Source organism: Saccopteryx leptura, chromosome 6 (assembly GCF_036850995.1).
Source record: "Saccopteryx leptura isolate mSacLep1 chromosome 6, mSacLep1_pri_phased_curated, whole genome shotgun sequence".
NCBI lineage: Eukaryota > Metazoa > Chordata > Mammalia > Chiroptera > Emballonuridae > Saccopteryx > Saccopteryx leptura.
In genome coordinates this window covers 191,127,215-191,142,153 of record NC_089508.1, presented here as the reverse complement: position 1 = coordinate 191,142,153, position 14,939 = coordinate 191,127,215, and the positions used below count along the sequence as shown (strand labels likewise).

The 14,939-nt window shown below is 56.5% G+C and overlaps 1 protein-coding gene across 1 annotated transcript; it reads right to left on the bottom strand.

The window, feature by feature from the left end:
* Positions 1-2,101: 2,101 nt before the first annotated feature.
* ARL10 (ADP ribosylation factor like GTPase 10) lies at positions 2,102-11,376 on the bottom strand. The gene is made up of 4 exons (XM_066341674.1): positions 11,092-11,376; positions 10,334-10,535; positions 7,048-7,223; positions 2,102-5,459 (listed from the first exon to the last, which is right to left on the bottom strand). Exons 1-4 carry the CDS (start codon positions 11,272-11,274, stop codon positions 5,286-5,288), a joined length of 735 nt encoding a protein of 244 aa, XP_066197771.1. The 5' UTR covers positions 11,275-11,376; the 3' UTR covers positions 2,102-5,285.
* Positions 11,377-14,939: the final 3,563 nt, after the last annotated feature.

The following is a 14,939-nucleotide window of genomic DNA, read 5'->3' as shown; positions in this document are numbered from 1 at the left end:
ACCGACAGTGCTTATTGCTGACAGAATGAGAGGCTGTCCCACAGATACATTGTCTTGCTTGCTTGGTATTTAGAACTTGTACTAGTTGCCATTTTAGTTATAGGAGGTTTCAAATAAAGTCCATGATTTTTTGCTTCTGTTGAAAATCCAAAGATCTGGCTACAATGGCACCCTGTGCCTGGGGGGGGGGGGGTTAGGTGGCCGTGGATGGAGCAGGAGCTGCTCAGCTGGCCCACGTTTCCCCACGTACACCACGGCTTTTTTTTTTTTTTTTTTTTGTATTTTTCTGAAGCTGGAAATGGGGAGAGACAATCAGACAGACTCCCGCATGCGCCCGACCGGGATCCACCCGGCACGCCCACCAGGGGCGATGCTCTGCCCACCAGGGGGCGATGCTCTGCCCCTCCGAGGCGTCGCTCTGCCGCGACCAGAGCCACTCTAGCGCCTGGGGCAGAGGCCAAGGAGCCATCCCCAGCGCCCGGGCCATCTTTGCTCCAATGGAGCCCCGGCTGCGGGAGGGGAAGAGAGAGACAGAGAGGAAGGAGGGGGGGTGGTGGAGAAGCAAATGGGCGCTTCTCCTATGTGCCCTGGCCGGGAATTGAACCCAGGTCCCCCGCACGCCAGGCCGACGCTCTACCGCTGAGCCAACCGGCCAGGGCCCACCACGGCTTTTGAGGTGAGAAATCTCAACCTCTGGGACAGCAGGTGGCCTGCCCACCTCCGGCAGAGCTAGGATTTGAACCTTTGTCTGTCCAGCCGACAAGCAGCCCTTCTCCCTTCTTGAACTATAGCCCAGGATAAGAATTATTATCAAGATATCCTGAAACAGATTCGGAGTAAGATCAACGTCTATGAGTGCTTTTACCCAGTGGAGGGGCGAGCCCTCCTGCATCCTTTGCAGAATACGATGGAGGTTGGGTGACTGGTCTATGCCTGCCCCAGCGTGAAGTCTCCTCCTGGATGCAGAAAAGCTGGAGCCAGGGTTTAAGGGAAGAAGGGCGTGTTGCTAGAGATGAGGCTGACCAAGTCCCGTCCTCAGGGCCAGGCCTGCCTGACCTGGGTAATGTGAGGGCGTGATGACCGATCCAGAGCAGGGTCACAGGCAGGGTGTGGGGTGGACCCCGGGCATTTCTCAGTCCTGACACTTTGTCCGCAGCTATTAATACAAATATTCTCCAGTTCCTAAGGGTCCTTCTACACGCACCTAAAATGTCTCTTCTAACTACTCTTGAAAAGAAGGGCTCGGTGTTTTCACTTAGATCATGTAACATAAAACCCTGTGAGGTGTGTGGTTTTACCGTCATCTTACAGGTGAGGGAACTGAGGCTTGAGGGGCATCGGGGTGGGGGGATTGAAGTCAGGACTTCCCAGTAGCTGAGCCTAGGCTGTCACGTGCTCTGCTCCCCCTCGGCCCCTGCAGGTGCCCATCAGATCCTGCCATCAGAGCATGCTGGGAACCAGACGGGCTGAGAAGGCCCAGCCTGCTGAGACCCCAGCCGGACTGGCCACTAGGCACGGCGAGCACGGCCTCTGGGGCCTTCGTCACTTCTGTCCCTCACGGCATCCCGAATTCAGGCCTCTGACTAGGCTGGGCCCTGACCTTGTCTCTACCAGGGCAGGTACCCACTTTAGGAAGCCTTTGCTACCAGTGCCCCCTGCCCCCAGGCCGTGGAAGTGTCCTGTGGTCTCCATGCCCAGACTTCCTGTTAGCAGTACCCATCAGTCGTAACTGCCTTTCAGTCTGCTGGGCGGCCCCTGCCAGACAGGGCGAGTGCAGGGACCCTGCCCGGAAGTGCTTGTGGAGTGGCCTCCACTCCAACCTCAGGCCGGAGGCTGTCAGGGGCCGCCCTTGCTCCCACTTCCACACCTGACAGGGCCGGAGCCAAGGAGTGGGGGAAGGATTTGAATCCCCCCCCCCCAGGAGTACTGAGACCAAAGCGGAGGGTCCTAACCACCCCACCCCTGTGGGCTGAGGGGCCCGGCCCGAGTGTGCCGACAGCCGTGTCACAGGCAGTGTTCCGGAGCCACCCCGCAGCTGTCCCTCACTGGGACTGTCAGCACCCAGCACAGTCCCCAAGTCCAAATTCAGCGGAAGCCACACTGAGTTTTTGGCATTTATTGTGCAGTACCTCCAACGCCGCCAGCACGCCGTCTGACGCCATGTCCTTGGCGGCCCCATGGGTCTGGGCTCACGAGGCACAGGCGGGACAGCAAGGCCCCTTGACTTCTGGATCTCGGAAGGGAGTCCCCCCCCTTTCCCCCGACGGGCCCATCTCCAGAGGCGGCGGACGAGGAAAAGCTACGAGGAAGGACTGTGAGGAGGTGCGGAGCAGGAAGCAAGCGGAGAGGCCCACGGCTCAGGTCGGGCAGGGGCGCAAGGACGCCAGCGCAGGGGAGGGTCCACATCTGGTGCAGCTGCTGGCGGCTGCTACTGATCTAGCATGAAAACAAAGTGCTCTTCAAAGGCAGGTGGAGACGCTTTCTGGAGAGCCTGGCGCTTCCTTCAGGCAGACGGGCCCGCTGTGAGGTTCCCACTGGCACCTCCGCAGAGGGTCGGGGGCGGTGAGATGGACTGTCCCCTTCTCAGTCTCACAGTGCTCCCGCTGCACTGGCACAAGCTCCCAACGTGCAGTTCTGGGCGCCAAGAGGTGCCAGAGGCCCTTGGCTCAGCAGGCGTCCCAAGGCAGTGGTCCCAGCGGCCTCCAGAGTCCTCTTGCCAAGACCACCCACATGTCCCAGCTCTGGGCCAGCTGGCCTCTCTTCAAAGCGATGGCAACAGGTCAGAGAATGGAACATCAGGAGTTATTTCTTTTAAATAATTCTTAAGAACAGATGCCGCCCGTGCCAGGGCAAGTGATCCAGGCACAGGGCCCACAGGCAAGTAGAAGCAGGGGCTTCCCTCCCACATGAGTGTGGGCACTGCCTGGCCAGTGCCACCTACACTCGGACACAGGGTCTTCCCTCACCATCTGCCCAGATACTGGCTCCCTACTCCCACGCTGAAGCTGCTGGGGGCTGTGGTCAGCGCTGTGGTGGGAACAGTGTGACCCTGGCTAGCTCAGGAGCCTGACTTTGAGACGCCCGAGCTTTTCCTCGTCCACCGCCTCTGGGCTACTGAAGTCACATTCAGTAGCAACTGGTAAGACCACAAGGCCAGGCGGCTAGCTGTCCCTAAGAAAGGCCGTGGTCCTCCTTTGCCCAGTCTGGTCCTGGAAATCAGAGCAGATGGGCCCGGGGGCTCTCTGCTTGGAGGCCGGGCCAAGGCCCCCCAGAGGAGGGCAGCCATGGCACGCTCAGGCACAGCCACAGGCCGACAGGGCGTCTCTGCTCCTACAGCAGCAGGCCGGGCTGCAGCCTGGGCCTTCCGCACCCGCAGCAGTGTGTCCTCTGGTCCCACTGGGAGCCACCAGCTCAACTACGTGTAGCTGAATTCTATTCAAGTTCACCTTCCTTTGAATCCTGCTACATAGTGATACCAGTAGACCCAAGGCAGATCTTACTGAGAAGAAAAGGGTCCCCTCCCTAGTGCTGGTTCCAAAGGTAACTTTCAAGCGCGGGTAACGAGGTGGGGCTCACAGGTCACAGAAGTGAGGCCTCTCAGCCTCCCAGTGGCAAAGGGAGAAGCTGTCAGAAAGGTTCCAAAGGCTGCTCGGAAACCTAAGTCGTTCCTTACAGTTTGTCAAGTAAAAGCAGACAGATCACTTCTTAATGCAGGTTCATCCGAATCTCAAAGGCAGGACCTCTGTTATGGGACACCTGCAGCGCCCCCCCCCAGGGAAGCAGGGACTCCTGGGTCCCCCCACCTGTCCCCACCCCTCTGCTCACACCAGCCACAGAACTGACGCCCAGAGTAAACACCAAGCGTAACGAAGGCACGGGCCTCTGCTCTCAGCTGAAACACAAACTGGACATCTGCTCTAAAAGGAAAACGTCCACTTGTGGTTACTGATCGCTCAGCGGCCCGACTGAGAAGCCTCCTCCCGTGGCCTGTACTGAAGAGAAGTGTCATTGCCGGGGAGAGAACCCCGAATGTGCACAGCACAGGGGAGAACGGGGGAGAACAGCAGTCCCGTGCACTCCGCTGCAGCCGGGGCACTGGCGGGCCGGGAAAGGCCGCCCTGCCCAGTCCCGTTGCTTTCCACCAGGATTTACACGATGAAGCTCCGTTCCCAGAGTCATCGTATCTACACAGAAGCCGTCTGACATCCCAGTGGGGTCCCAGCTCAGGTGGTGCAGTGAGAAGTATTCTGACGTTACAGCCACAGGGCGGGAAAAGCTACGGCTCAGTCTCCTCCGACCCGGGCAGCTCATCCCTGTGGCATTCACGACTCCAGCTGTTTTCCTCAACGATCCAAAGTTCCCGTGGTAATCATCTGGGGTTTTGTTAACAGCACCGGGAAGCAGAGCCTACGTCTTTGGCCCGTTCCTTTTATAAATAAATAAACCATCACAATGCGGTTCCAGGTCCGGGCCCAGCTCTGGTGGGCGGGCTTCAGCCTACTTCCGGGGTCCGGGACGTCTCTCCCCCACTTCTGTAAACATGGGCGAGGGCACAGTTAGCCCAACAGCAGCAGCTCTGTCTCCAGGTTGGGGTGGGTGGGGTGTTTTGGTTTTTCTGATTGGGGGGGTTAACACCGCTGAGAAGAGGCTGGTGGGCCAGGCCTTCACTTGGGGGAAGCAGGGAGGTTCCAAATCCTCGCTCAGATCTCGGTTTGTCCCTTCACTTATTTCCATGGCTGGGAAATGCCATGTTTCCCAGTTCAAAAAAACCCCCATAGAAATCATCTTTCTTTCAAAATGATGGCCAGAGAGGAAGAGGCTAAGCTGGGGCCGGAGAACCAAGCAGACGAGAGGGCCGGGGCTCCCGGTGCACCTACTAGAACCTGCCCACGTGAGGGGGAGGCACGAAGATGCCAGGAGCCCACAGTCTAGACCAGGAGTACTTCTGACACCGACAAGGTCCTCAGCCCCCTGCAGGGAGGGGAGCGCACGTCTACTGACCGTCTCACCATCCGTCGGTCAGGAGGTGGGACCCGCACCGGGGAAAGCTGGATCCACTTCCAGACCAGAGCCAGACCCGGTCTGTGCCCGCCCCCCACCCCACGTCAGCCCCACGGCTACCTCACCAGGAAGGCTTCTGTGCGGCTGGTGGCCTGGCCTGGGCCCTGCTCGTGAGGGGAGGGGGGAAGAGAGATGTAGCCAAGCAGCCCCAGGCGCAGGCGCTGATGAAGCCGGAGCGGCAGAACCAGGCTCCCGGGGCCGGCTGGCACACCGGCGGGGCCAGCCTAGGAGAGGAGCCCCAGGAGCAGTCTCCAGATGTGCACGGTGCCAGGGTCCTTGGAGCCGGGTCCCGCCGGGGCGATGCTGGCCCCCACGAGGAAGACCTCCCGCTGGCTGCCGACCGCCTGCAGCCCCAGCTCCCGCTGCAGCTCCGCCATGCTCACGGCCTCGCTCAGGTCCTGGTGGGACAGCCGACAAGGAAGCCTGACACCGAGCCTCACAGTCACAGTCCAAGGGGTCACCTCGGGGACCCCGGGGCCCTTGGTCTAAGCTCCCTCTGTTCATCCCACCAGCAGCCCCTGTGGTTCGAAGTAGCGCTTCTTATACGTCAGGCCCCGTGACAAGTACTGAGTCTTCCTTCTCACAGTCTACACTTAACGAGAAAACTGGCCCAGGAAAGGTGAAGCTGTTGTCAAGGAAACGAAGTGGCAGGGCCAGGTTTCAAACTCAGGTCGGGGTGATACCCAAGCTTAGGACCTTTACAGCCATCCTAGCCCAGTTTCCTAAACTCAATAGGGGAGCACTCTTACAGTGATGTCACTCCCAGACACCATCTGAGGAAAGTCAGAGGCCTCCACAGAGCACAGCTCATAAGAGTACTTTTTAATTCCAACCCTAGCCTGAGATTAAAATGATTATTGGGAGCAATTCATAGAATGCTGGGACCTTTGGTGTTGCCTCCTGTATGTTCAAAATTACTATAAATTATGGTATATAGGATGACGATTTAATTCATTGTCCAAACCTAGGTACTTCTGAGATTCAAAGTGGACACTATTAATAACTATACTAGAATAACAGGCATAAGTGAGGGCTGTCCCAGGCAGACCAGGACATCATATGGTCACCTATTTATAAATGTCACATATTTCCTAGCTGGCAGGGGGTCTCTGAGGTCAAAGATGTAACCCTCTCTCCAACCAGGATGGAAGCATCCCGTGTCTCTCAGGGACATGGCCGGAGGAAATATTTCAGGACTCTGTTGTCACAGCCTCACCTGGTATTGAGGATGGCACTTTAGGTCTGTGATGCTGAGGGCCGCCAGGCCCAAGGCCCCTCTCTGGCACCCAGGAGAGGTATAGTGATGAAGAGCAGGAACTCTCGGGACGATCTGAGTTCAAGTCCTAGCTCTGCCACCTACCAAGTATAACTGTGGGCGCTCAGGGACCAGAGCACGGCCTGTATGGGGCTTCTGCAGGACTGCAGTGCGGTCATGACTGTCAGGGGCTCAGCACAGCGCCTGGCGCTGGAAGCAAGCTCACTGTCGGTGCTAGTTACATTATGGGTTCTCCTAACTTCCCATCACTTCCCAGCTTTAGCTCTCTGATCTAGAGCCGGAAGTCACAAGGACATGGCAGGGTGGAAAAGGCGCAGGTTTGGGAGTTAGATATCCTAAACCCACTATTTTCAAGGTGTACAATGCTGGGGAGATGACACGATTCTCTGTCTGTAAAAGGGGACTAGTATTCTATACCTTGGAGGGTCAACAGAAGCATAACATGAAATGTCATTCAAAACCATACCTGGCCCCTAGTTGATACTTACTCATTGTTCTTCTCATTCTTCTGCGATAGGGAGGCAAAGGAGAAGGCAGGCAGGATGGGGGTATGGGTGAGTCAAGAGCACAGGCCGGAGTGTGAGGAACAGGACCCCCCCCCAACCATTCCAGGTCACGGGCCCTGGCCTGAACCCCTCTCCAGGGCCCCTGCCCCTGCCCAGGCATCTGAGGATCAGGTCTGGCCTGAGCCAGACCCCTGCGGCCCTCACCTGCTTGTTGGCCACCACGACGACAGGCAGGTCAGGGTCCCTGTTCAGCAGCCTGTGCAGCTCCTGCCGGGCCCAGGGCAGCCGCAGCCGGTCGGCCGAGTCCACCATGAACACCAGCACGTCCACCTCGTTGACAAACTCCTTCCAGTAGAAGCGCAGGTTCTGGCTGCCGCCGACTGAGGAGAGGCCAGGGGCCGGCTCAGTGCCGCCCTGGCCCCGGCTCTCGGCATACAGCCCATCCCCGGCCTACTGCCAGCTTCCCAAGGTCCCACCAACCAGGAGCAAGGGAAAGACCACAGATCCCAGAGCCAGTCAGACCTGGGTTGTGCTCTCGCTGACAGCTGGGTCTCCCTGGGCCAGCTGCTTCCTTCAAACATCAGCCTCCTCCTCACTGAACTTACCTAACAGCAAAACCCAAAGGTCTGTACACAGTGTTCTTTTCTGGGGGCTGCTGTCTAGTAGGTGCTCAATAAAGGGTACTCTCCAGTTCCTTCTCCTGGGCTGCCTTGCCGCCTGCCAATTCCTAGCTTCCTCCTGGGTCCACGTTAGCTTTGGTCAGAAGCCAGGACTCCCTGCCCTGCCTGTGCATAGCCATTCTCCATTCAGCTCCTCCTGTCCAGCCTGGTCACCCCATTGCCTTCCCCTAGAAACGCCATACTCTACAGGCATCCCCAAACTGCGGCCCGCGGGCCACATGCGGCCCCCTGAGGCCATTTATCTAGCCTTCCGATCCTGTTCCTCACTTCCGGAAGAAGCACCTCTTTCATTGGTGGTCAGTGAGAGGAGCACTGTATGTGGTGGCCCTCCAACGGTCTGAGGGACAGTGAACTGGCCCCCTGTGTAAAAAGTTTGGGGACCCCTGCCTAGACTACCACATGGCTGCCCATATACACTCCCAACGTGGCTTGCCTTCCTGTTCCTTTCTGTACCTCTGCACTGTCCCCCTTGGTCACCCTGCAGCCTAGTGTTTCTGGTTATACTTCTGACCCCCGTGGACTCTTAAGCTCTTTGAGAATTAGAGCCACTGACCCCAGGATCCCCTCAAAGCCCTCAGCACAATGCCTGGCACGTAGCAGGCACTCAACAAGTACTGACTGAGCGCTCACTAGGTGCCGAGCACTGACCTGGGTGCTGGGGACACCGATGCGAGCACGGCAGGCAGGGGCCCTGCCCTCAAGGAGCTCCCTCCGCAGTCAGGAGGGTCACCGCAGTGACACGTACACACGCCTCAGAAAGGAAGGGGATAAAACAGAAAAAGTGAAAGTGGCTGGGGGTGGCTTTGGACTGGGTGGTCTGGGAAGGTCTCCCCAAGAAGCTGGCGTAGCAGCCGAGTCTGGGATGAGGAACTAGCCACAGAGGAGGCAGAGAAAAGCACTTCGGGCAGAGGGAAGGGCAGGCAGACAGAAGGCAGCCAGGTGGCTGAGGTACCTCCGGACGGAGAGAGGAGGAAGCCACGACCGACGAGGCTGTCCAGGCTGACCACGCACGCAGGGCCTGTAAGGCCACAGTGAGGCTGTGGGCAGCCCCTGAAGCATTCTAAGCAAGAGTGACATGATCTGAAAGATACCACTGGCTGACAAGTGGGGACAGGAGTGGACGCAGGAAGAACAGCAAGGCCGCTATAGTACCAGAGATGATGGCGGACCACAAAGGCAGGAGTGGAGGTGGGGAGAAGTGGACAGACCAGAATCCGGCCAGACAAGGATGAAACTGACAGGACGAGCTAATGACATGGATGCAGGAGGTGGGGGAAGGGAAGAGCCACCAAAGATCCACAAACGTCCACTCTCAGCTGGGTTCCAGACCAGCGGCCGTTGTAGACCACAGCCAGGTCCGTGTTCTGGGAGGGGAAAGCCCCAGGACTTGAGTGGGAGAGCCGTGTCTGAATCTAGGCTGAGTGACCCTACGGAGGTCCTACGGAGGCTGGACTGTTACTGGTCAGACTCTTGGATAACATGTCCCAGGGACCTGCTAGGTGCTGGGCCCTGGTGGCCAGAGCTGGGTCAGACCTGTCAGTGACACAGGCTGGTGTGTGGCTAATACTGCAGAAGGGGAGCCCAGAGGAGGAACCCTAAACCTGGCCTCAGGGTCACAGGAGGTCTCACAAAGACATCCTGTTTGAGGTAAATCTCAAAGGCTGAGTATTAGTTTATCAAGAGAAGATGGGCCTTCCAGACTGAGGGAACAGTGCTGGCAAAGGGCAGAAAACAAGAAAGAAAACAGCAAGTGGCCTCCAGAAACAAGCAGTGTAGCATGGTGCTTAACATCAAGAGTCAGACAGTTGCTGGGCCTGTTTCCCCATGTATTTTTTTTAATTTTTTTATTTATTCATTTTAGAGAGGAGAGAGAAAGGGAGAGAGATAGAGACAGAGAGAGGAGATGTGGAGGAGCTAGAAGCATCAACTCCCATGTTCAAAGCCCAGGGTTTTGAACCAGCGACCTCAGCATTTCCAGGTCGACGCTTTATCCACTGTGCCACCACAGGTCAGGCTTATAATGTAAGTTATTTATTCTTTCTCTGCGGACCAGTACCAAATGGCCCATGGACTGGTACCAGTCCACTCATGTATTAATGAGGGTAATAACTTTCCAGTTTCATGGAGTTGTTGGGAGGCTTTTTTTAAGTACGGCCATGTGCCAGAGAATGACATTTCAGTCAGTATCGAATCTCAGGTATGGCTGTGGTCCCATTAGTTAGTTTATAATGGAGCTGGAAAATGCCCATCACCTGGTGCTGTCACAGTGCAATGCCTTACCCTTGCCGGCGGTACTCGGTACAGTAACGTGCTGGACAGGCTTGTAGCCTAAGAGCAACAGGCTTTATAGCACATCGGCCAGGTGTGCGGCAAGCTGTACCATCTAGCTGTGTGCAAGTGCAGTCTGTGATGTTCACACAAGGAAGGATCGCCTAATGACGCTTCTCCCAGACAATATCCCTGCCTGCCCTTAAGCTACTGATGACCGTAATGCCTGTCAAATGATGGGCATACGAGAAACTAGCTATTAGTATCCCTCAGGCGTGTGAGTTTCAGCTGGAGTGAGGGGACAGGTAGGAGGGCCAGGCTGGAGCTGGCGGCTCATGAAGGGCCCCCCAGTTCCGAATAGAAAACTTGTTTTGTATCCTGTGCCCCAGGGAAGGACTTCATTAAGGGGTGTGTTCGGTCTAGACACATTTTGAAGCCAGCCCAGGCAGAGCCCAGGCTTGGGTCCCACTCAGGTTAAGGGTGGGGAAGGAGGCTTGGGTCCCACTCAGGTTAAGGGCGGGGAAGGAGGGCAGTCTGCTCACTCTCTAGCAGGTCCACCTCGAAGTTCTTGGTGGGCAGGCGCACGGAGTTGAAGCCCCAGGTGGGGACGTGGCCTTCCAGCGGTGGCTTCCCGGCCAGCACGCGCAGGAACGTGCTCTTCCCGGAGCCATCCAGCCCCAGCACCAGCACCTCGCGCTGCTCCAACTCCTCCAGCGCCGGCTCGTCGTCCTCCTCGTCCTCGGGCTGCGGGGCACAGGGCAGGCTGTGGCCTCACCCTCCCGCCTCGCCCTTCCCGAGGGCAGACCTGAGGCACCAAAGCGCCCATCCCGGCCCGCTCTCCACCCTGAGTCAGGGCAGGTAGGCGCGGCCTAGGGCAATGGGAGAGCGTGGTCTTGGTAGTCCTGAATCCCCAGCCTAGTTCTGCAGGTTTCCCCGAGTGACCTGGACAGATTCCTTCGGCCCACGTCCCAGGGCGCAGGGACCACCCGCTCCGGGAAGCGCGCGGCGCAAGGCGGCCGTGAACTCGCGGAGGGGGCGGAGGGCTGCTCCCGGCAACCCCGGCGGCGCCCGCGCAGGCGCTGGGCGGGCGCGGGCTGCACCCCGCGCGGCCCCGACACCGCCCGCGAGGAAGCCGGAGTCTGGCGCCGGCGCCCCCACCCCAAGTGGCCGCCCGTTCCTCGGTTCCGGGGCTCACGCCAGCCCGGCAGCCCGCCCGGGGCCTGGGGACCGCGGGTCCAAGCCCTGGCCCCGGGGACTAACGCCGCTCGCGCGGAGGCGCAGACCCCGGCCCGGCACTCACCTCCCATTCGTCCCACTCGGGGAGGCGGGCGGGCTCCGCGCCCCACCAGCCTTCGCCGCGGTCCCAGCGCCGCTCGCGTCCGCGGCCGAAGTAGGCCTTCCAGAGGATGAAGAGCACCGAGCCGAGCACGGCCGCGGCGCCTCCCAGCGCCAGCATCAAGGGGCTCAGCGGCCGCGGCGCCATCGGGCCGGGCGCGCGGGGCGGGGAGCGGGGCGCAGGCCGAACCAGCCGGCGGCCGAAGATGGCCCCGCTGCGACTGCGGCGGCCGCGCCCACCCAGCCCAGCCCAGCCCACCCAGCCCCGCACTACAAGCCCCACAATGCACCGCCACGGCCGCGACAGGCCGCCTGCGCCCCGGGGCGGGAGTGGGGGCGCGGGCCGGAGCGCAGGGACCTCGCTTCCCCTCTGCAAGGTGCGGGATAGGGCTGGAGCCCGAGTCCGTGCGCGACCGAAGGCAGTACTGTCGGCGTCCACCAAGGTCTCGCTGTGTGCCACGCGGTTAGCTCGTGGCTGTTCTCGGTCACCCCTTAAAACAAGACCTCGTAGAAGGGAAAACCGAGGCCCAGGTCGCAGCGTAGTGCATTATTAGTACAGCCTCTATTTTTAACCCGAGCGGCCGGTTTCCTGAGCATCCCTCAATGCCTCAGGGAGGAAATGGCTACAGTAACTTGTCTGGTTTGATTGTGACTTTTTAAAGAAGCACTAAGGTGCTCACTGGGGATTTATTTCAAAGCAAGAAAAATAACTCCTAAATTGTTTTCAAATGCCATCTTTATGAAAATTATATATTTGCACAAACGAAGGTGACATAGGTTGAGCAATTAAACACACTAATTTTGATTATGCCCTTTTTAAGAACTTGGAGCGAATTACTCTTAGTATTCAGAAATCTTTTATTTCGTGGGTCCCTAAGAAGCCCGTGGACTGTTACATTCTGAGATACTGGGGGCTGGGACTTCAGAATATGACTTGTGGTAGGACAGAACTCAGCCCAACCCAGGGACTGTGCCCTCCCCAGTGTATCCCATTCACCCAGCATAATGCCTGACGAAAAGTAAGGCATGAGACCACGTTTCCTGCCTAACCAACTGTTCTAGACTAGCTGTGTGACGTTGGCCTGGTTCCTTCTGCTCCCTGCATCTTAGTTGCACCATCTGTAATATCAGGTTGGGTAAATTGGATTCTGAGGACAGTTGACCCTCTAATCCAGGGGTCTCAAACTCGCAGCCCACGGGCCGCATGCGGCCTGCCGAACAATTTTGTGCGGCCCGCAGACTAATCCACGAAGTTCAAAATATTTTGGATAAAATTAAGTAAGCCTAGGGGCCTACTTGTATTTTTCATTTCTCTAGCATCCTAGCTAGATATTAGCTTAGTTAACAGCAGTTGTGATGCGAACTACAGTTTCTGGTCGTTTTGTGACACTGAGTAAACTGCATGTACGATTGTGCTTGTTGTACTGATTTTTTTTTGTTTTCAACTGCAGTGAGAAAAGTGTTGCATAACAGTTGCCTTTTGTAGACCTAGTGCGGCCCGCCGACCGGCTGTGATCTTGCTCTGCGGCCCACATGCTGAGTTGAGTTTGAGACCCCTGCTCTAATCTCTTCAATGAAATATTTCTCTCCCTGCCCCCTTACCGCTAGAGGGAGATGTTGCTTTCAGTTATTTCTTCCTTGGGACTGTGCTTTCAACCTGTTGCCCTAGGGATGTAAAAAGTGGAGGAGCTGCGGCCAAGAACAGGCAGCGGCCAAACTATCAGGTAGATACTCAGCCCCGGGCTTGAATTTCAACTCTGCGGCTTCCTGTCTGAGGCACCTTTGCCAAGATCCCTTGAGAGTGTTAGTTTCCTCTGCTGCCAACTGGGCAATGGAAATGGATGCTTAGTGAGCACTGCTGGGGGGACAGCCTCATCCGTGATGACAAAGGGGGCAGGCTTCCAGGCAGAGTGTCCAGTTCGGAGACTCCAGAAATGCAGAAACCCCCCTCGCTACCTTAAGTGACCCAGTTCCTGTCTGCTGATGGGTCACGAGAACACTAGCAGCTCTGTCTAGGGAATGGGCCTTTCTGAGGGCCCGGCCCGGCCAGAGAGGACAGACCTGCACAAGAAGGTGGGCGCCCCCTTCCCTACGGAGCAGAAATGCAAGATATGGGACATCCAGGGTCAATGCAAGACAGATGCTGGCCAGTTCTAATTTTTGAGGGTCCAAGTTTATCCAAGTATGAAATACCCAAAGATGTGCAAAAAGAATTCAGGGTTAAAAGCATTTAGAAAATTAGTTTCCCGATAAGTGCGTGTAAAGCCAGTATCCAAGGCCACCATCAAAGCAGCCTGGCCCATGCAGGTTCACATTGGATTCGGACAGTCGGCAAAGAAACAACAGAGCCAAGAACTGGTGGGCCATCATCTTTAATCCTAGATTGCACCCAGCGGGCAAGTACAACACACACTGGGCTCCAAAACCCACTCATTCAGTGCTCACAAAGCTACTGACTTACCTGAGTTTCCTAGAATCAAAGGTTTCTACCTCATCAGTCTTATTCACCTCTGTTCCCCATCTCCTTCCTTCTCCCTGCGCAAACTCTGCACAAACTGGCTTCTCACTCAACACTCCACCATCTTGGCTGCTTCTCCAGGTCTCCTCCACGTGGCTTTTCTCTGCTCTCTGCTCTCTAATGTTAATCTCAGGAACCGGGAGAGCAAGCTCCCATTCTGCCCTCATTTTATAGTGTAGAAATCAAAACCTTTAATCCAATATACAAAATAGGGAAGTCTCTAATACAAAGTTGCTTATCTGGGGCATGATGGGATTGCACCACCCCACATCAAAAAGGGTGGGAAAGGTTTAGTCCGAAAACGAAGCCCCAGGATACAAGCATCTTGCCTGCCCACAGCCCACCCCCAACACATATTAATATCACCTGGGCAACGAGCTTCCATGTGGGCAGTGCCATCTTTAACAAAGTGAACATAATATATTTTATCTGTCCAACAGTGCGTATGCTGTAAACATACATAAAAAGGCAACCTGATTCCCTGGTCAGTCACACACAAGGCCTCTTTGCTAGTATCTGCCTCCAGAAAAGAACCATATAGTTAGACCTCAAAGAAGAACTTCCCAAAGATGCTGCCCCCCCTGGGGGAAGTACGGTGGCCATGCCCAGAATGGGGAGCAGGCTGGGCTAAGGACCAAAACCAGAGTCAGAGAAAAGCCCGGGGTGGGGGGGACCTCTATAAGCACAAAAGATCCATACACCCAGGAGCTGAGAAAGATGGCCTGAACTTAAAACAGCTCAGAAGAGCTTTTCATGGGGTTCATGACTGAATCCTCCTTAGCTAGGCAACCAAACCATTTAGGAAAACTAGTTTATTTGTAAAGAAGGCTTTGAAGGGAGTCCAGCCTTTAGACAAATAAGCCCCCCCCCCAAAACATATATATACAATAACCATTTAAAGGTGGAAACCTTATAAGATTGTGTAAAGCCAGTGGCCAGGGCTGCCATCACAGCAGCCTGGCCCATGCAGGTTCGCATTGGATTCAGACAGTCGGTAAAGAAACAATGGAGCCAAAAACTGATAGGCCATTTTCTTTAATCCTAGCTTGCACCCGGCGGGCAAGTAGAAACACACACTGGGCTCCAAAACCCACTCACATTCAGTGCTCACAAAGCTACTGACTTATCCGAGTTTCCTAGAATCAAAGGTTTCTAGCTCACCAGCCTTATTCTCCTCAGTTCCCCGTCTCCTTCCTTATCCCAGATACAAACTCTATACAAACTGGCATCTCACTCAGCACTCCACCATCTTGGCTGCTTTTCCTGGCCACATGGCCTCTTTCTGCTCTCTGCTC

What these genes read in the sequence shown, in the direction of transcription:
- ARL10 (XM_066341674.1), bottom strand. Translation starts at nt 11,274, where the DNA reads ATGGCGCCGCGGCCGCTGAGCCCCTTGATGCTGGCGCTGGGAGGCGCC. An exon ending in CCGAGTGGGACGAATGGGAG is followed by an intron (nt 10,536 to 11,091) that starts GTGAGTGCCGGG and finishes TGTGCCCCGCAG; the next exon opens with CCCGAGGACGAGGAGGACGA. An exon ending in CGAGGTGGACCTGCTAGAGA is followed by an intron (nt 7,224 to 10,333) that starts GTGAGCAGACTG and finishes GCCTCTCCTCAG; the next exon opens with TCGGCGGCAGCCAGAACCTG.